General features: G+C 55.7%; 5 protein-coding genes across 5 annotated transcripts; 2 read left to right on the forward strand and 3 right to left on the reverse strand.

Moving 5' to 3' along the window:
- Positions 1-916: 916 nt before the first annotated feature.
- On the reverse strand, positions 917-1,722 carry KVR01_000048 (uncharacterized protein; the record flags this gene model as incomplete). The annotated part of the gene is made up of 2 exons (XM_044783527.1): positions 1,287-1,722; positions 917-1,190 (listed from the first exon to the last, which is right to left on the reverse strand). Exons 1-2 carry the CDS (start codon positions 1,373-1,375, stop codon positions 917-919), a joined length of 363 nt encoding a protein of 120 aa, XP_044649997.1. The 5' UTR covers positions 1,376-1,722.
- A 2,234-nt stretch (positions 1,723-3,956) lies between these two features.
- KVR01_000776 (uncharacterized protein) lies at positions 3,957-4,923 on the forward strand (the record flags this gene model as incomplete). Its single annotated transcript, XM_044785484.1, has 2 exons — positions 3,957-4,185; positions 4,277-4,923. 2 exons carry the CDS (start codon positions 3,957-3,959, stop codon positions 4,921-4,923), a joined length of 876 nt encoding a protein of 291 aa, XP_044650725.1.
- Positions 4,924-5,302: 379 nt separating this feature from the next.
- Positions 5,303-7,936, reverse strand: KVR01_000322 (uncharacterized protein). Its single transcript, XM_044792164.1, has one exon. It carries the CDS (start codon positions 7,110-7,112, stop codon positions 6,153-6,155), a length of 960 nt encoding a protein of 319 aa, XP_044650271.1. The 5' UTR covers positions 7,113-7,936; the 3' UTR covers positions 5,303-6,152.
- A 747-nt stretch (positions 7,937-8,683) lies between these two features.
- Positions 8,684-15,816, forward strand: KVR01_000425 (uncharacterized protein). Its single transcript, XM_044781456.1, has 2 exons — positions 8,684-8,760; positions 8,965-15,816. Exon 2 carries the CDS (start codon positions 12,434-12,436, stop codon positions 15,758-15,760), a length of 3,327 nt encoding a protein of 1,108 aa, XP_044650374.1. The 5' UTR covers positions 8,684-8,760; positions 8,965-12,433; the 3' UTR covers positions 15,761-15,816.
- KVR01_000924 (uncharacterized protein) lies at positions 9,930-10,996 on the reverse strand (the record flags this gene model as incomplete). Its single annotated transcript, XM_044792611.1, has 3 exons — positions 9,930-10,236; positions 10,363-10,530; positions 10,752-10,996. 3 exons carry the CDS (start codon positions 10,994-10,996, stop codon positions 9,930-9,932), a joined length of 720 nt encoding a protein of 239 aa, XP_044650873.1.
- Positions 15,817-20,060: the final 4,244 nt, after the last annotated feature.

The following is a 20,060-nucleotide window of genomic DNA, read 5'->3' on the forward strand; positions in this document are numbered from 1 at the left end:
CTGCAGCCACCACCAGACGGACCTCCAATGACGCAGTGGCAGGCATGACGAGGTACATGGGTACTTTTAAGTACCTAAGGAGGTATTGATGACCTTGTCCACCCTACACCATCATCTTCAGTCATTTATTTATTTGCTATATTCATCGTAAGTCTCTGGGGCTGGGTCCTCTGTCACCCACTGTTTTCCTGAATATTCAGGCCTAGAGACAGCGGACATCCCTCGCAATTCTCTCCTGACCGTCTGTCCCGAGGTCCACAGCTGCATCACTGTGCTATATCGTCCACGGAAGCTGAACTACTAATGACGAAGATTATCATAGATATGAGGAGCAGTTAGCATCGGGCTCACTCATGAGCCTTCTCTGATTCCGAAATAGGCACCAGGAACCAACCCATCTGCAGCCGATGCACATGCAGCTTAACAGCGTCATCCCTTTACACCTCTAGGTATGGGTCGATGGAACCTCGTCTATCCAACATCCCTATCCATGGCATCCAAAATTCCTAAAGCAGCTCAACACAACCACTGCATTCTCTAAACCCGTGTCGATATGCGTGCAGTTCTGCTGTGTCTGGAGGAGCATGAGTCGACAGTTCAAGTTGTTCTTGATACCCAATGATCCTGTGAGTACTAGTAGTTACGCACAGATCCTTTGCAATGGCCTAATAAGTGCTCACCTGGGCAGAACTGAGACGCTCATTGAGAGCCAGGGCAAAGCGGCCACCCAAGAAGCTGCACAGTTATCGCATCACCGAATGCACATGTGGAGGCAGAGTCAAGTTCACCAGTCAATGGATTCTCGATCTATAAAAAATTCACCAAACTCTAATCATATTGCCGTACCCAGTCCGACTCCCTTCTCGTTGATATCCAGAGCGTGACCCGACGCCCTTCTCAAGGAAGAGCACCCTGCTTACAGGGGCTCCTCGTTGGACGCACAATCGCCACCACCCAGGCCGCCACTGCAGAGACGGGTGCAGCCGATTCCAAGAGTGGCTACCGGGATACACTCGTCGTCGTCCAGCCTGGTGATGAGGTCTCCACGGCAGTTGTCGCCGCCGTCGTTGTCCTGGAAGGCGAACCAGGTGTCGGAGATGGCGTCGACCTTGATGGCCACGGTCTCGGGCTTGATGGCGGCGTCGCCGGAGGCGAAGCCGTTGAAGACCTTCTTGGAGATCTCGTTCTGGCTGGAGACAGTGTGTTAGTGTCGTTGTGGGGGAACAGGCGAGGGGGTGGTGGATGGCAGAGATCAAGGGCTCCCGGGCACCTGGGATGCAACTTACCACTTGTCGTCCGAGAACTGCTTGGTGGCAGCGCCGAAGGCGGTGCCGGCGAGGCCGGCGATGAAGAGGACGGTGGTAGTGGCACGCATTTTGAGTGTTGGAAATGAGCTGGTTATGGATGGAAGAGATGAGAGGTATTTGTGAGTGTTGTTGTGGTTGTGTTGTTTGAAGATGCTGTTGTGATGGTTGATGATGTTTCTCAATTGTCTATGGAGGAGGACAACTCCAACTATTTATAATTGATCTCATCAGTACTGTTCGTCGCGATAGCAGTCTATTCACCTCTTGACGAACTTGTGAAAGAGACGAGTCCGAGATGCGAAGGTCGTGGCCATGCCGCTTCTCAGGTCGCAGCTCCTTGTCCGCCTCGGTGTTTGGGCCACACGGTCCTTGGGGGCAGTCCATCGCGAACTGGGCCGGCCAAACCTCAATCGACATGGCCAATCCCTTGGACGGATGAGCTAAACTATAAGCGCCAAGAATTTCACGTTCGGACGGGCGCGGTCGTGCTGGCCCGGTCAGGCCAAACGGGGGATGAGACCGGGGCTGAATGGGCTGTTACGGGCCCCATTCTGGGCCGGCCTCACACCCGTATAGTCCTTCTGCCCTCAAGTGCTACTCTATGCAGGTCAAGGATCGCTTATGATGAGTCCGTCTGACGGTTGACCTCCGTACAAACGAATCCACCTAGGCAGATGCATTGCAAATTTATTGGTCTTCGATCACCCATCAAGAACCTTTCCTGAGCCGTAAATGAAAATAGGACACCTGGGCATGTTTGACAAGTAGGTGGGTGTCGGTATTGGTCCTCCGGCCGCCCGGTCAGCGGCCAGTACTCCGTACAAATATAGTGATGACCCGCATTGCGGATCTCGCCAAGGCTTACCTCTGCTAATTGGGAACAGTACGGAGTAGTACAGTAAGCTGTGACCTGACAACTGTCCCTGGTGCCTTTCAAAGCTCACATCCCTCCTGCTCTTCATGGCAAGCAAGTCATCCAACACACTCAGCTTTTGTACAAGACAACGAGAAAACCCAACCATGCACTGTCGGCAGGTTTCATGATGAACATTTTAGCAATACTCATAAAAATTTAAGTTCCCCCCCCCCTAGGATTTAATAATTTGATGCCCCCTCCTATTCTCACTGACCAGCAGATTGGCTACTGTAACCGTTTCTGAGTGATGGGTGGAATAGAAAAGAAGCCGGGCTTAGCTACCCAGGTCTTCCTGGCTCACTACTGCAGCTGCTTCTATGTGCTTTTCACTCCAGTATGCAATTACCTAGGTATCTAATTAAGCCTGCGGGGGCATGTTGGAGTGAGGTTCATTGCATGTGACCCCAAGGACTTCTACACGGTGTGCTTGCCATTGTTTCCATGCCCAATATGTGTCGATCCATGCTTCATCACGGAAATCGTACTTCTTATACATCTTTACGCAGTATCAATGCTTGGTTGAAGGGGAATGTAGGAGATCGATAGTGGCCGCTGTCGGTGTTTACAGTCTGCAGGTCATGTTCGGTGCCTAGGGCTCTCTACATGTAACAAGCTATAGTGCAACATCTCATCACAGTATCTTTTTTTTTTTAAAAAAAAAAAAAGGAAAGGAAAGAGAAAGACAACATGATTCTCCAAACTATCATGTACGTCGAAAACGAAGTAGCCAAAAGCCTCGTCCAAATGCACTTAAAACCAGCCTCTGCAGCAGCTTTAAACGTTGCCATTTAATACTATTTGGGTAGCTTCATAGTCATTGATCCAACTAAGACTTGAATTTGGATGTTGGACCCTCGAGAGGCGATGCAGGGTATTTTCCTACTTTGAGGACACAATGGATCATTCCAAGGTTATCTCGACTTCGGCGTTGCGCCTTTAATGTTATATCCACGTTGACGGATATGCCAAAAGCTAAACCTATCTTGATTATACTTTCCAAGGTTGTCTCAGGAGACGAGGACCCTTGTGGGAGCCCCAGCGGCATCAATACGAATACGCGGCGTGTCTGTCTACAAGGGAGGCCGATTTGACTCGTATTTGATCGTATTTCACACCTTGGAAGCTCGGCCTGTATTGATATGCGCCGTGTCTAGTTTCGGCCATCTTACCTAGGCATAGCATTGCCGCTCCGGAGATGGATCCCTGTTTTAGCTCGGGATGCATCAAGCGTTCCCTCGCTCGTCAATGAATTGTCCCTCTGCTTCATCGCCAACTTCAGAACAGACTTCCGAGCATGCCGAATCCTCACAGAATTCACCGGTAACATAATGCTGGTTTGTACTGTGTAGGACGTCTATAGACCATATTTTTTCCAAACAATATGTTTTATTCGCTCAGAGATCGACACTGTGTGTTTTTAAATGCTGGGTCTTGGAGCGTTTACCACTTTGTGAATGCGGTGCGTATTAGGGCTTCGGACGTATGCGAGATAGAAACGGATCCAGACCAATTACTCAAGAACATAAAGGGAGCAAAGGATATTGTATACCTTGGGGCCAATTCTTAGTTTACTAGCGTTCTGCTAGTAAACTTGGAAACGCCTACATAAGTCCATGGCATTCGTCCCTGATCGACCAAGTCCTGAGTTCTCAACTCATCTCTCTCGTTCTTCTCGAATTCATACAAATAAGCATACTGCCTGAACCTACACGCCTATTTTCACACATAACAGCATGTCGTCTGATCCCGTTGGCGTGGCCATAGTAACAGGAGGCTGCTCAGGCATCGGCCTTGCATTGAGCCTCCACCTGGCCGCCAAGAACTGGCATGTTTACATCCTGGACATCCAAGACCCAGTCTCCGAGATCCCAACCGAGGCCGTCACGTTCCTGAAGACCGACGTCTCAGACTGGGACCAGCTGGCCTCCGCCTTCCAGACCGCCTACTCGCGCTTCTCCCGTCGTATGTCTTCCGATCCCCTGCTCTCGTCACCGGTCAAGGCGGTGCCCATTCACCACCCCGGACTTGGTGGAAGATAATTAACATATAGCAGTGGACTTCGTCGCGCTCAACGCAGGCATCGTCGACCGCGACGAGATCTTCGGAAGCATCTCAGGGGACCCGGCAAACCCGCCGAAGAGCCCCAACATGCTGACCTTTGGCGTCAACCTCTACGGCCCGTACTACGGCCTGAAACTCGCGGCGCACTACATGAGCCTGCCGGGCGGCAAGGCCGCGGCCAAGGGCGGTAAGGTGGTCATGACCTCGTCGATGGCCGGGATCCGGGTCTACGCGCCGTACCCGCAGTACAGCTCCTCAAAGTACGGCGTGCTGGGGCTGACGCGGGCCGTAGCGCCTGCCTCGGAGAAGGTGGGCATCCGCGTCAACTGCGTGTGCCCCGCGCTCGTGGCGACAGGGATGGCGCCGCCGGGGCTGGAGAATTTCCCGAAGTCGATCATCACGCCCATGTCGACGATGATAAGGGCGTTCGACGAGCTGTGTGAGTTTGACAAGCTGGCTGCGGAAGGCAAAGAGGCATGGGTCGCTTCGGGCCCCAATGGCGCGGTAGTAGAGGCAAACTTGCAGAATGTTACTTACAGGGAGGAGCCTCCGAGGGAGAGTGACCCGATTGTAGACAACGGGATGGTTGACGCTTTGACTACCAAGTATGAAGAGAGGAACAGCGCTTTGCGGAAATGAATGAGGATGGTCGACCAGAGTAAATGAGGAAGGGAAGGCAACAACAGGGCATGCAAATATTCCATGGACTAGTTATGTACTTCTTCAACGTTGTCACGACTCCGTATAATTTCCTTTGGGTAATGGCCCACGACTGAGTTGAGCATCGAGGGGTGAAAGGCACTGCTTGCGACCACTTGCAGAGTTCTTTATGGACTACTCCAGCCGCGCTGGTTAAGGAACAGGAGTCACTTGCAACTCCAGCAGTCGCAATTTCAGGATTGTATCACACACAAGCTCACCCAAAACAACTTGAAGTCGGCAGCGATTTATATCCGCAGTGCTGAGCTGTCAGTAACAGGCTGTAGCCGATCTTAGGAATGATCCGCTGCGCCCTGACCAGGTGAAATAAATCAACGATACTATAAACCTCGTTAGCTAATTAAGCATGTAATTATGCTTCAGTCAGGATCGATTGATGACGCTGGACCTGGACGTGGTCAATGCGAGCTCGTCGGCGAGGAGCGCACTGTCCACTGTATCGTGTGCCACATCAGATAGCCATCGATAGCCGACGGAACTAGGCCCAAGGAAAATGGAGTCGTGCAAGCGATCAACACATCAAACCCACAGAAAAAAAAGACCGTTGACGATCTTAGTGACCCCCCTCCATCACGAATCCACAACGCAATGGCACGGTCCACACAAGGCGCGCACACGATGAGGGGTCAAAAAGATTTGTGGATATGATCTATGATCAAGTCGGACCTCGGCGAGTCCACAGAATAGGAGTTAATTCCCTAAGGTATATACACTAGAAGTTAAGGACTATGCAAGCATTGCCCGTCCATTTTGGTTTTCCCCCAATCGCCTCAAGGAAAGAAGAAAGGACGTGGGGCTCGTAGGTGAGCAACGGCCTGGGATATCTTTTGAAAGGAGTGAAGCCAGGAGTGCCCATATTGTATCTCAAGAATTGAAACAAAACAAACGCGGCCGGGGGAAAAAAAGGTAGTATCTGTTTTGTCGATACCCAGATCCGCCTCCCTCCTATTGACGCCCCAAGAATGTAGATTTGTTGCTCTGGAACCCCCAAGTTGTGGGCCTGAGAACCTTGGATATCATGCCAAATGCCTCGTGATGAGTTTGGAAAGGAAATTCGTCAAGCCTCCCCCGTACCCGGGCACCTGGGATGGTTGGCGGGTACTGCGAGAAGCCGAGGTCATCAAGCTGGAGACCACCACCAGCGCAGCTTAGGAAGCCCAGTTCCAGGAGATGTCGATGCGGCCGTCGGCGAGGTCGGCGAGCTCCTCGAACAGCTTCTGCGAGACGTCGATGCTGCCGTCGACGCAGCCGGGGCACTTGTCGCGGATGACACCGGTCGAGGTCTTGCCGTTGGCCTTGTTGAAGATCTTGATGGTCTTGCCGCACATGGGGTTCCCGTTGGACTGCGCGCCCATGGTCGCAGCCGACATGGCGACGATGTTGGCGGTCATGTCCTTGCCGCTGTCGTCCTCGCCGCAGGCACCAAGGCCCACGGTGTAGTAGGTCAGGTCCCCGGACTTGAAGCCGGAGCCCAGCACCGAGGCGGCGTTGCTGTTCGTGTTGACGGTGGCGCCGGAGCCGGAGCCCGTGTCGGGGGACGGCGCAGCGGGGGGGTTGACTGCCGCGATGGACGGGGCGGCGGGGGCGGGAGCAGGGGGGGTTTCAACCTTGGGTGGTGCGGGCGCGGGCGCGGGTGGCGGCGCGGGGGCCACGACAGGCGCAGGCTCGGGGGTGGGCTGAGGAGCGACATAGACAGACGAGCTGCTGCTGGTCGTGGGGGCGGGAGGAGGAGGAGCAGCAACCGCCGGGGGTGGGTTGGGCGTCTCAACGGCCGGCGGGGGCGGCGGCGGGGCGACGACCACGGGTGGGCTGGATGGGGAGCCCTCGAAGAACTGGCCGCCGGCCGACGAGGACGTGACGGTGGCCAGAGTGGTGGACGGGGTCTCTGGTTTGGCGGTTGGCGTGATCCACTCGGTGGTGGTGCCGTCGATGAGCTCGGTCACGGTCTCGGTAACCCAGACAGTGTCCCACTCAGTGACGAGATCACGCTTGTGGTGGTGCTGGTGGGCAGCCCGGGCCGGGTGCTGGTGCTGGTGGTGGCCATGAGGCTGGGCGATGACCGTCGAGGCCAGGGCGGTGATGATGAGGGATGCTGTCGTTGACTTCATGGTGAAGGACTCCGATATTCTAATCTAAGCTGGTAGTAGCGTTGGATGTGATCGGGGCGCCCCTTGCTGGAGAAGATGAATGAAGGTGTGAAAGGGTGCAGGCTGGCTGGCTGGTCGGCTGGCTACACTGGAATGTTGTCTCGAGTGTAAGTGGTCTGTCTTTGTCTTGGACTTGGATGCCGTTTGTTTTCGGGTCAGGCCACTGGTTGGAACTGTCCGCTTTCTGATTGTTTGCCAATGTTGTGGTTGGTAGAACCGTGGATGATGAGAGTTGTTTTTCTCGTCAAAAAGTGAACGTGGAGCACTGCTCGTTGGAAGGAAGGAATGAATGAGGAACAGAAGCCTCTGGAGCAAGTGAACAGCAAGAAGGCGTATTGAGCGTAGTGAAGGGGGCCGGAAGAGGGACAGCGCCCGGAATGGGAAGCAAGGGGGCCAGTATATATTTATGGATGACTACACTAGACCCCAACCACCTAGGCGAGCCTGGGCATGTCCACCTTCGGGGCTGAGGGCGACAAACCTGGCTGACCTGCCGTTGGGCCCAGATGTCCCAAGCCGGGGGGGGGGGCGTCGGCTAGGGGAGGGGGAAGAAGGAAACATTGAACAGAAAGGGAACAGGCTGAACAGGGGGCCCACAAACATGACCAAGAACAGGAACAGGAACAGAACGTTGCATGTGCTACGGAAGGGCATGCCATTCCACATGGCAAGCGTGCCCCACAGAAATGCCCAAGTAATCAAAGAAGGGCTTAGACCCGTGCGGGAGACCTTGTTCTTAGCAGGCAAGATTCTTTCTGAATATCCCCCGTCCCTCCCGCGGCGGCAGCCATTGGACAGGCCAGGCCTTGAAACAAAAAAACAGACGAACGGACGGTCAGCGCACCATCGTCACTTGCTCAGGGGACACTGGGGGGGGGCCTGGGGGAGGGACGGAAAAAGGTTGACGGACTCCCGACAAGGGGCAATGCCGGAACGCAGACGCTGTCATGGTCGATTCTGACCATTGACGGCGCGTCGTTGGCTCCTCGGCGCAGCTGTGATCAGCCCGGGTCATCCTTCCAGCTGCAAGGTACAGGGTCAGATCCCTGCCGATAGTCAGGCACAAGTAACCCAAGCGTCGTATTCTTTACGTCCTACAGCCTGACTCTCTCCCAAAAGCGTGGATGTGGCTGCAGGGGGCTTTGGTCAGGTCTGTGAGGATTGTGAGACCGGGGAATCACGCACAACAGCCAGCAAGCTCGGACAGTCCAGTCCTTGCTCATCAGCCAGCCCGGCTCAGCCAGTTGGTAGTGCGCACAGTAGTCTCGTCGTACCAGGGGCAATTACCGCCTTGGCCTCCATCCTCTTGGTTGCTTTTTTTGCTTCGTGCTCTCGTTCCTGAACAGCCAGCCAGCCAGCCAAGCAGGCTATGCGTTGCCCGGTTCCGAATCATGAGCCGGAATATTCGTAAACTAGTTTAGACACTGCACATGGTGCATGGTGCATTACATATGTGGTGTATATTAGCAAGTGTGCTGAGCCCCGTTGAGGGGGGGATCGTCGGCGATCCGGGTCCTTGATCCTGGACCCACGCGCAGCCCGCCAGCCCGCGAGCCCGCCCCTCCTTGATCAACAAAGTTGCAATCAGAGTTGGAACAACGTGAGCAAGGTGAGATATGTTTTTTTGCGGGAATTTGCTGGCCCTTGCCTGTGTGCGTGGGGACCTTGCGGAGGCCTCGGCCTTGATGGACTCATCCCACTTCTGCATCTTTGCGTCATGAAGGCAACGTCGTGGTGTTTCCCACCAGCAGTTTACACGTGTACTGCCATGACTGCGTCAAAGACAGACTGACAGACTGACAGACTGACACAGACAGGCAGGCAGGCAGACAGGGCAGAGGTATCTCAAGGTCTACTGCAACCGCCGGGGTCCAGACCGTTCAAGTTGGGGACATCAGGATGATGGCCCCATTCTCTCTGACACCCTCACACGCAGGCGGCAATTACGCCCCTCGGCCCGTGGTTGGCACTGTCTCATTGACATGGCAATTGGCTTCTTTGCTCGACTGGCGAAAACCTTGAAATCTGTACCCCCTTTCACGCCGCATGAGTTGTAAGGAAGATACACCTGTTGGCGCTTGGGATGACGAGGCCACCGTGACGCACATGTGCCCAGGTGGCGCCTGGTAGCGTCTGTGTCTACCGTGCCGCTGCAAGAAATTGCCGCAGGCGCCGGGCGGTAGCATGCCGAGGAGGAGGGGGAGGCGGTTCTGGGCTTCAAACTCTGATTTCTATTACCTCTCTCCTATGCACGGTCTATGATGGTTCAGTGCCACCCAGGCTGCCAGACGACCAGTCAAGTCTGTTCAAGCAGGGACAAGTTGCACGACGGAGTCATCTTCGTGCAGTGAGAACAGCGGGGACGCATCCGAGGCAGCGGGCCGTCTTGCAAGCGAGGCGATCTCGCTGCCGAGACCCGCAAGGCTCTCTCCTCTACCAATCCCTGGTTTCCATCCGCTGCAGGCATCTTCTCGTCGTGGCCAAAAAAGCCTGTCAGAATTTTGCCCCGAGGCAAAAAGAAGAAGAAAAATGCAGCTTCCTTGGTCTCCTGTGGGGCCACGTTTGGTCTAAAAAGGCGCTTGTCTGCTTGTCCAACCGGACTGGACTGCAGCGACAACCGTGCCGGCGTCCGGGCCCATTTCTGCACGCTTTGGTGCTGGCGGCAGTAGCTCGGAGGTAGACTACATGCCCACAGTTTACAGTACCAGAGTCGAGTAGATGCCTGGTTAGTGATGTTCCGGCCGGCCACATGTCTGGCATCACGAACTGCAGCAGGTCTCAAGATGTCGGTGCCTGGTTCTTGCTGGTAAAGGTGTAGAGAAAGAGGCCCTGTCTACTGAATACGGGCCGCTCGTCGTCAGGGATCTCAGTCACGACAAAGGCCTTTTTGGCGTTCTTCAGGAACTGCATGTCGGCGCGCCGTCTCTTCATGAAACAGAAGTAGATGGTCGCAGAGGGACAAAGCGCCAGGAGGTCCTTGAGGGTCTGCAGCAGCAGCGGGAAGGCGGGCTCGTAGTAAACACAGTCGGCAGCCAGGATCACATCCGGCTTGAAGTCTACTGTCTCCGACGGCAGTGGCTCGCCCCTGATGTGGTTTTGCGTGACACGGTTAGCCACGAGGGTGCTCTGGGCACTGCATGTTGCCAGTGTGGCCGATAGACAAGATGGTCTCGGGTAAGCTGTGCCCCAGGAGGTGGTGCTCTTGACTCACCAGTTCAGCACCGAAGGCTTGACCCGGCCTTGTGCGTTGTTGAGCACGACGTTGTGGCCCATCAGGCTCAGCATCTCCAACTGGTCGGTTATGTGGAGAGGCTGGCTGAGGCTGCACCCGTTTGCTACCGCCAAGCCAACGAGTCCTCCACCAGCTCCAATCTCCAATCTGGTACACCAGTCGAATGTCAGCTCCCTGCGCATGTGTGTCTCCTCTTTTCCCTTTTCCATCGTTCTCCTCTCCTCCCTCCCACCCGCTTCTGCTCTTCGAAGGTCGGCTCGGCTCGCACGACACAACAGACGGTCACGCAGGAGAGAACTAGGTGGAGGCAGGCCGGGGAGGGGCAGAACGAGGCAATGAAGGAGATGGCAGGGTGCGACAACACTCACATGCGCGCATCTCGGAGCTCTTCCCGGTGGTATCGCAGCATATGCCTGGCCAGCACCACACCCGCTGGCCATGTCTGGCCTCCACACCCCGAAGCAAGGTCTTCGTGAACCTTCAATGGCGTCTCAAGCAGGCCGCCGAAGTCGAGTGCTGTGTCGCCGGCGGCCTTGTAGTCAGGCAGGGGCGCAAAGTCGACACCAAAGGCGGAGGGGTCCAGCTCTGGCGAGGAGGAACGGGAGAGCTTCATCGTGGGAGTGACGTTGGCTGATGGTTTTTGAGAGCTGTGAGGTGTGAGAAGGGAGGACTGAGAGGTGAGTTGTGTGTATGTGAGTTGAGAGTTGAGGGGTGAGTGAGCGATGAGAGGTTGGTGGTGAGTGGTGAGAGGTGAAAGGTGAGTGTCGATGGTGAGGCAATTCAGATGGCTGCACGTGGTGAGATTTGATGCGGGGTGAGGGTTTAGAGGAAGGGGTTGCCACAAAAAAGGAAAGAGGCAGAGGCAGAGGCAGAGGCGGCGGCAGTGAGGACTGCACAGGGCGGTGAGGAAAATATGGTGTTTGCTGATTGATGCCAACGCGAATCTCTCCGTGGCGATAAGCTCAGATGGGGGCTCAAACGAGGGTCTAGGCTGGGCCGGGCTGGGCTGGGTGCACCCCACGATACACAACGATACGCGATGCACGACAGACAGACAGACAGACAACCGATACGGCCGCTGTCGGTTGGCCAAGCGGCCCCCTTTCTGCCGCTGCAAGTGCGGGTTGTCGGGGCTCCATGACGCCGTGCCGACCTCGTTGGCGCCATCGTGAATCGCCGGCCGCCCAAAGCATACTAGGTTGGAAACTGACTGCCTGTACCACCAGGAAATGGGGCCGAGTGCTATCAAACAGACCACAGCAGAAGTCTGCCGGACGATTACTTCAAGTTGTCGGTTTATGCTGCATCCCGGCGAGTTTGAGCTTCAGATCCACATCAACCTTGGAACTTGTCTGTCCACGGTCGAGGTTGATTCACTCATTTCAAGTGAACTGGGGTGGGCTGAATCGAATCATCCCTCCCGACATCACTCCCCAGCGGTTTCTCTTTCTCCAGGCCAAACCACCCATCATGATCGTCATCATGGAAACATTTCTTCACCACGTCGGCAGCACATACTTAGGCACCGAGGGAGCAGGATGACGCCGGCACAGCCCTCCCTTCCCTCACATCTTCTGCCCACATCCGAACTCCCCGTTCGAGCCCTCCCTTAACCCTAACCTAAATTCAACCGTCAACTGGAATGTTGACTCAACTTACAGCCTCCTAGTCCCGGCCTCCCGGTCTGGCCATTCATCATCTTCTCTAGACCACTCCGTACAACCACCCGTCCAACTCAGCCGAGGGGTGGGCACCAAGATGCCCTCAAGGGGTTGGATCTCTGCTGCCCTCAATGGGGGCTCAACCGGGCATCAAGGGGCCTCAAGGGATGGGCCGAGCCTCCTTCTCCTCGACATGTCTTCGGCCATGTCTCCGATCATGTCTCCTGGTAGGCCATGAATTTGTGCCATCCTTCTCTTCCATGGCTTTTCATCCCCATCTGCTGGAAAATCCTGTCTTCGCCTTGTGTGTCTGTCTGTCCGTCCGTCCGTCTGTCTGTCTGTGACCTCATGAACTCGGCGCCCAACGACCATTCTCGTGACACCAGACAATGCGTCTACCCGGGGTGACCACTCTCCTCCTCGTGGCTTCACTCGGCGCTGTACGTGTCGACGCCACGCCTGTCATCGCGTTTCCCATCAACTCGCAGGTCCCACCCGTTGCAAGAATATCACAGCCCTTCTCATACGTCTTCCCCTCCACGACGTTCACCTCCCCGTCCGGGACGTCGCTGTTCTACACGCTCAGGGACTCGCCGCCCTGGCTCTCCATCGACAGCAGCAGCCGGCGGCTCTATGGGACACCTCGCGATGCGGACATCGCACCAGGCACCGTGGTCGGGGTGCCCATTGTCCTCGTGGCCACCGACGGCACCGGCTCGACACCTCTCTCTGTGACACTGGTCGTTTGTCGCAACCCCGGCCCCACCGTCCACGTCCCCGTCTCGGACCAGATACAGTTTTTCGGCACCTACTCCGAGCCCTCGTCCATTCTGTTGTATCCGGACAGAGACTTCTTCTTCGCCTTTGCGCCAGACACCTTCCTCGATTCCGAGGTCCAGAGTCTCAACTACTATGCCGTGACCACCGACAACAGCCCCCTGCCAGCGTGGGTGACTTTCGACGAGGGCACCCTAGCATTTTCCGGCACCACGCCCCCGTTTGCCTCTCTGGTAGAGCCGCCCCAGACCTTCTCCCTGAAGCTCGTCGCATCGGACATCAAGGGGTTTTCGGCGGCCTCGGTCTCCTTCTCCATCGTGGTCGGAAGCCACGCCCTGACAGCAACCCAGCCGAGGATCGCCCTCGATGCTACAGTTGGGACACCCGTGTCTTATACCGGGCTGGTGGGAAGCGTCATGATCGATGGCTTCCCCGCAACCATCAGCGACGTGCCCAGGGTCGCCACGGTGAACCTGCCCTCGTGGCTTGTTTTTGATCCGGCGTCGTGGGCGATTACCGGCACGCCTCCGGACACGGCACAGTCGACCACATTTACAGTAATTATGGAAGATGGGTTTTCAGACAGACTGAACATCACCTTCGACGTTGAGCTCGCAGCAGCTGGCGGTGGTCCTTTTCGGGGCATATTCCCGACTGTAAGCCTCGAACCCGGTGATCACTTGTCTTTTAACCTGAAACCGTACCTATTCGACCCTTCTGAAGCCGAGATCTCGGTCAGTATTCAACCTCATACACCATGGATAGAATATGATGCGTCGGCCTTGGTCTTGTCAGGAGACGTGCCGACCTCGGCACCGAGTTCAGTCATTGAAGTTGTGTTCAGTGTTCGGGCGGGGGATGCTGGCCAGCTGAAGAGAGACGAGATGACACAATCGCAGAAACTGACCCTTGAAATATTGTCTGCCGTGGAGTCCACAACAACATCAATGGGGTCCTCAACCGCTTCTGTTTCAACGACCGCAACCTCATCCGCCACCGCAGCGCCCGGAGGCCAACCGGCGCAAAACGCTACCAACGTACTGCTGGTCGCGGTCCTCGTGCCCGTGATCTTGGCGCTTCTCTTCTTCACATGTTTGTGTTTCTGTTGGTACCGCCGACGCCAGAGGCGCCTGTCACGCACCCCCTTGGAGGGCAAGGACAGCTGCGGCCCAGAGCCCACGAGCTACATACACACTCAGGGCTATGACCCCGAAGCCTCACGGCTGGACCTGAGTGAGCAGCACTCTGTCGGGCTCACGAACCCGACAGCTGAGAAATGCAAACCTCGAAAGCCCAGCAATCTCCGGTCCGAATACACCGGCTCGCCGGTTCCCGAGGCCCCGGCCCCGGCCCTCCCGATTATTGTCCATGATGCGCCGACGCAGGACGCCCTGCCGAGCAAGTATCGAGACCTGATGGCACCCCTCCGCAACTTCCGAATCCCTCGCCTCAAACGAGGCAACACCAGGACCTCGTGTGATTCTTTTGACGACGACGACGGCCGTGGCTTCAGCATGGAGCACCCCCCTTCCATCACCCTGCGGCAGAGTCGCCAGAACTCTTTCCGCAGTGATGTCGAGGTCAGCATCCCTTCCCTGGACGGGGACCACACTACCTTGCAAACACCAGAGGCGGCCTATGCCGGATCAGCAACACGGCAGGGAGGCAACAGTGGCCAGTACCACGCCTTTCCCAGCACCCCAGCAGACCGTGGCCCTCCACCGAGGAATCCAGCCCGGGTATACAGCGACCTCGGTAGCCGGGACATCACGCCCGTCGACCAGTCAGAGTTCATCATCGAAAAGACCCGGCCGGCCGCAGACGAGCCCAAGATGCGAGAACACCCGGCGCTGCGGCACGCCAAGTCGCAGAGGTCCTTCCTGAGCCTCTCCTCCGCCGACACGTTCAGGGGCACACGCAGACTGGCCGGCAAGGCCACGGCGTCGGCCAAGGGCGCAGCGAGCCTGGCCAGCGCCGCGGTGCAGCGCAAGACCCTCAAGGCATGGGGCAAGGTGCGCCTGCACGTGCGGGACTCGCCCCATGCGCGGCAGGGGATATTCGACAACGTGGCGCACAGCCGGACGACAGACTTCGGCAGCTTCGGCGGCGGCGGTGGCTACATGAGCCTGCGGGACCCGGGCGTGCCGACGACAGTCCCGACCCCACGGCTGGCGACCGCGCCCGTGGCGCTCAACAGCGAGAGCCACCGGCTGCGGCAGACGAGGATGAACGGGAGCTTCAGCAGCGACAGCCGCCGCAGCAGCAGGGCGCTGTCCGTCGGGGCGGCCGGCGACAAGCGCAGCAGCCGCAGCGATCCGGGCACGGTGGTGCGCCGGCGCCGCGGCACGAGCGGCTCCTACGACATGCCCCAGTTCCACGCCACGTCGCCCCGGGGGTCGTACGCCGGGCTCGGCATCGCAGACTACGAGGGGCTCGTCGACAGCTCGCCGTTCCACCCTTCGAGGGACGACAGGGGGCGGCCGGGGGCGGTGGCGACGACGACAACAACGGCTCATACTCCAGCTGGCAGGCCGCCTGCGCCGTCGTGGGCGACGACACACGCGCGGTTCTCGAGCACTTCCTCGATGGACCGGCCCTTCACGGCAAAGACGACGCAGACCTTCAGCAGCATCAGGGACTCGAGGAACTGGGTCGTGCACCAGGTCAGTCCGATGGAGAGCCCGATGGAGAACCGCCTCGAGAGCCCGGTCATTCCATCGCCGGCTTCGAGTTCTGCGGGAGCGCAGGGCGGCGGTGTGGGCACTGCTACTACTGAGATGACCCCTACGAGGATGGCTCCGGCTGCACCACGGACAGATGCTTCCTTGAGACAGGTCAGTGACGGTGGCGGCGCCACACGCGGTAACGAGATCAAGCGGAAAAGTGTGGCGGTGTCTGGGGCAAGTAGGGAGTCTGACGGGCCACCTGCTTTTATATGAGAAATGATTATCACATACTAGTAGTTGTTTAATAATAAGGTGGCGATCTGTTCTAAGGTGTCATGAAAAATACCAGCTGGATCAGCACATTCTGGTGCTCTTACCCCATTGCTTCTCTCCGCTGTGATCAGAAGGTGGATGTCTTCCGTAGTACTCGATGTTGGGCTTCGATGACGAGGTCCCGAGGTCCTCATGGGCCATCAATTTGGCGCCTAACGTTATATGACGTTGGTCTGGTCACTGGAAGACTTCGCGAGGGTCAGCCCCCAACTGTCTCGAGATACAAGTGACCGTCTCGAGTCAGGCGTATCTTGTCTTCGCGCCTGCATGGATATAATCGATACCGATTGGGCACAGAATATGCCTCGCACCAACTGTGAGAACACCAACTCCCCAGGACGAGGGAGCTGTTCAGTCACGAGACTTCAGGCACTCGTGTCGCCTGAGATAGGTTTGGTGAACCCTCGTAGCAGAATAGTTGGCGAGACCTGTATGTAATTCCACTCTGGGTTCCCTATCAACCCACAACTAGTACGTCTGCAGCACTCGAGGGTATCATGCAGCGCACTCGCTTTGACGAGGTCTACGGGCACCGCGGCCTGAATATCACATCGGATTGCTGCACGCTTGACTGCCGGATCCGAGGTCGCGTGTGTCTGTCGGCAGTCTCGATAAGTGGGCGAGCACGTGGAGGCTCAAGGCTTGGGGGTTATGCTGGGCAAACCCCCAGTGCAACTTCGAAAAGGCAGATGCACCATTCCGAACGGGGATACCCGCACCCAGCCGGCGTCACCACCGCGGTCCATCGGGAACAGGGACGGAAGAGCCTTGGTCAGAGGCCCGGGGAGGTGGCCGAATGTCACCACGGGGGTTGACTTCCAAGTTGGTATGTGATCGATCGGGATGTCAGGGTTGTCTCGGCGGGACCCTTTTGGGGAGCACGCTTTCTGTCAAGGTCGGCACGGCAAGTTTAAATATGTCTATGTGTCCCGGATCTATCCAATACTGCCAAGTGTCCATGTCCTTGGCTGTCCACCATGATCTAGACCTGCCGAGGATCAGAATGCGGGTCGCCCCATGCCATGATACTACTCTGTCCAGATCTGGTCAATACCGACAGGTGAGTGTGCGGCATTTTCACTTGACCCCCAGGCATACCCTCACAGACCTGTTCAGAGTGATCTGCGTATAGGCTCGATCGGGTGTGACTATTCCCATTCTGCCTCGTCTTCCGATGCATTGTCTGCGCAAACAGCGGTGCGCGTAGATAGTTACTCCTGCAGGTCCATACCGCGAGTATATGAAGGCCCCTCTGGACAAGACGACCATTTCACCGGGCCCCACTTCGTATCTCCCCATGACCGAGTCGGGACTTTTCCAAGCACCAGTTCAGCCCTTACAAGTTGCGGCTAATTCCAAAAGTGGCAAGCAGAATCGTTGGGTGTGGTGCGTAGCGGCTGGGATCTAAATTCCTGGAAACTCTGAGCTGCGCTCGTGTTCGCCAGGACATAGCTCAGGACAGCACTTGAGGCCTCGAGGAGCAGGATGTTGCTCACATTACGGGAAGTTCCATCTGGTAAAAGCGTAATATTGAGCATGTGACCCCATGGGCCACATCGAACTACTGAACGCTCCTCATCTACTTCGCACTCGCTTCACTGCTAGACAACAGCATCAATTGATGCGATGCATCCAGATGTCGAAAACCCTTGAGCAGACTGGTCTTTGTTTCTTAAGCTTTCTACCCGGTCAAACGAACAGCTTGGGAGATAAATGTGGCCCCGACTTGGTGAAGGCACAGAAGGGCTTGGCATGTGAAATACATGTAAATGTAAGGTTTCGTATTTAGCATCTACCTGGTGATACTGGCAGTCATGCTCGATTTTGACAGCACCACACTTTTTGCCTACTTACCTTGTGCCAGTATACCATGATATTTTGACGTCAGACTCCGCCACCAAAACACCTTCTGCGGCTGTAAAAACTTCCGTTTTCATTCACCCGAAGAAGGGAGCCCTGGAGTAGTCTCTTGTCTGGACTTTAGCCGGTATTAGAACGAGTGGGCACTCTCCACTTTGACATATAATAGCATCTTCCAAGCGACGGAGAACAGACCGCCATTCCTGTTGCATTTTCGGGTAGGAGGCTCGGGGACTTGTGGTTGTTGTTGCAGATGATCTTGGACGAGGGCATGACATGAGCTACTCAGACGACATCTTGCCTCTTCGGTCCGAAGCACACAAGCCAAGTCAACAGGATACCAAGTGCCACTACCACAGCTTCCGATTGCTTTTCCTGATAAAAGTTCGGCGAGAAGGCCATCTCCTGCCAGCAGGAATTGTCTTCGTAAGATTTAAGCTCCTGTCAGTCATGCATCCACATACTTCATAGCGCACACAGGAAAAAAAGACATATGCCCGTCCTCAGCCATCTATCTGTCGGCGCTTTGGCCTCACCTGTCAGTTCTGACTACCGCCAAGTAACTAGGTTGTTGAATCTTCTGAGTCAGTAACAGCGCGTGTAACGAACTCCCAGGGGCTGTGCACAACACAATTCCTGGACCGGGTGACAGCCAAGCTCCCTCCCGTGCGACGTCGTGATGTTGGAGTGCGACCTTGGAGCAACACTCATGTACTAGTAGTGGAGAGACTGCAACACGTCGGGATTCCACGGAATGATAGTCAGCTGACACGACCGCTGAGAGTATTGCAGCATTATTTTGGATGTTGACCTTCGCTCCCATCTCCGTCCTTTTTTGTCTGCCAAAGATGGTGTAGAAGAGATCTCAGGACTCGTTGGTGGTGAGAATCTGGTCGCATCCATGGATGATGGGCAGGTTTTAGGGGTGGGCAGGAATCGTGATGCAGGGACGTATGATGGCCGTTCTCTTGTCTACATCGCATACAGCGGATGAGTGATCGAGTATCTATACTTGATGTGGACCAAGAATCATCTGCTCCAGGGCTGCTGGCTTGCCGGGCCATGTTCCGGGACAATGAATATCTTGCAAGGAGGATCCACCCACACCGGCGTCAGGCCGAATACACACATCGCGTGCCGCATATTCACGGCCTGCTAGTCAAAAACAGTGCAATCATGGCCACCTTGCAGCTTGGCCTTCTCGGCCTTTCTACTCGCACAACGAAACACATGGGCACCACTCTGACTCGCCAGAGGACATCGACAGCACTGTTGACAACGGCGCGTAGGATACGATGGAAGGCCCCGGGCATACCTGGCCAACTCTTGTACTTCTTCCACATGTTGTCACTCGGTATTTTGGAAGGGAGGTCACCATCGCGATGGAACCTTTCGATCAATTCCTTGTTGCTTAGATGGTTGTCGGTGCAATTCTGTGTCAGTACCCACCTCGTGGAGATTCTGAATGTAACGTGTGTGTATCTGGGGGACGCAATGAGCGGAGCTCTCTCCTCAAGATGGTATTAACCACCGTGGGCATACGCTTGACTGAGCAGGCATTCCATCATATATGAAAGAACGGGAGCTGCTGCGGGTTCATCCCAAGTTTCTGCAAGTCGATTTTCTCCACAGGTCTTCTATCTTTGTCCACCCATTTCTTTTCTTATTGGGCTATGAAAATCTAGTGGAACCATGTTTCAGCACCTGTTTGTCATTTGTTCGAGCCTCGCCTCTCTTCTGGCTGCCATACCTTTGGAGCCAGTCATTCGCAGCGATAACGGGGTCTCCGGCGACGATAACACTGCCTCTCTAAGCTGTGGATCCCAGTACATCTCCTGCTGTACTGACGACTCTGCAGCGTGCAACTTGGCGATAGGCTGGGATGGTGACCTAGGCAAGTCGTCGTTCATGTCTCAATATCATACTCCTTAATAACTTGAATCCCTCTCCCGCAGTTGGAGGGTCGGTTGACTTCGGCAACAAAACCAACCACGGCAAGGAGGGCAACGTAAACAAGCGGGACTTTGGTTTATGTCAAGGGAACAACAATTTTGTTCTTTGTTGCGGCCCTCCTCCTTCCTATCAGGTAACCATGCTCCCTATGACGAGATCTTGTTCCTACTGACCATAAAGTCTAGGTGGGGAGCATAAACATCAACATCAACATAAACCTCTGTGGCACAGTCAAACCCAAGCTGCTACGACGTGCCTTGTCACATTGATGTCTCTTAGGCGTCAACACTTCATTTCACACTAACTTGTATATAACTCATTTCGCGGTATAGCTTTTATAGCGTTTTACTTGGAAACCATTCCCGACCGGCTTGTTTAAAGTGCGGTTGAATCTACCGAGATACCACATTCATCTCCATCGGCTCAA

The sequence above is a fragment of the Diaporthe batatas genome (genome assembly GCF_019321695.1).
Source record: "Diaporthe batatas strain CRI 302-4 chromosome Unknown Contig00001, whole genome shotgun sequence".
Classification (NCBI taxonomy): Eukaryota; Fungi; Ascomycota; class Sordariomycetes; order Diaporthales; family Diaporthaceae; genus Diaporthe; species Diaporthe batatas.

What these genes read in the sequence shown, in the direction of transcription:
- KVR01_000322 (XM_044792164.1), bottom strand. Translation starts at nt 7,112, where the DNA reads ATGAAGTCAACGACAGCATCCCTCATCATCACCGCCCTGGCCTCGACG.
- KVR01_000425 (XM_044781456.1), top strand. Translation starts at nt 12,434, where the DNA reads ATGCGTCTACCCGGGGTGACCACTCTCCTCCTCGTGGCTTCACTCGGC.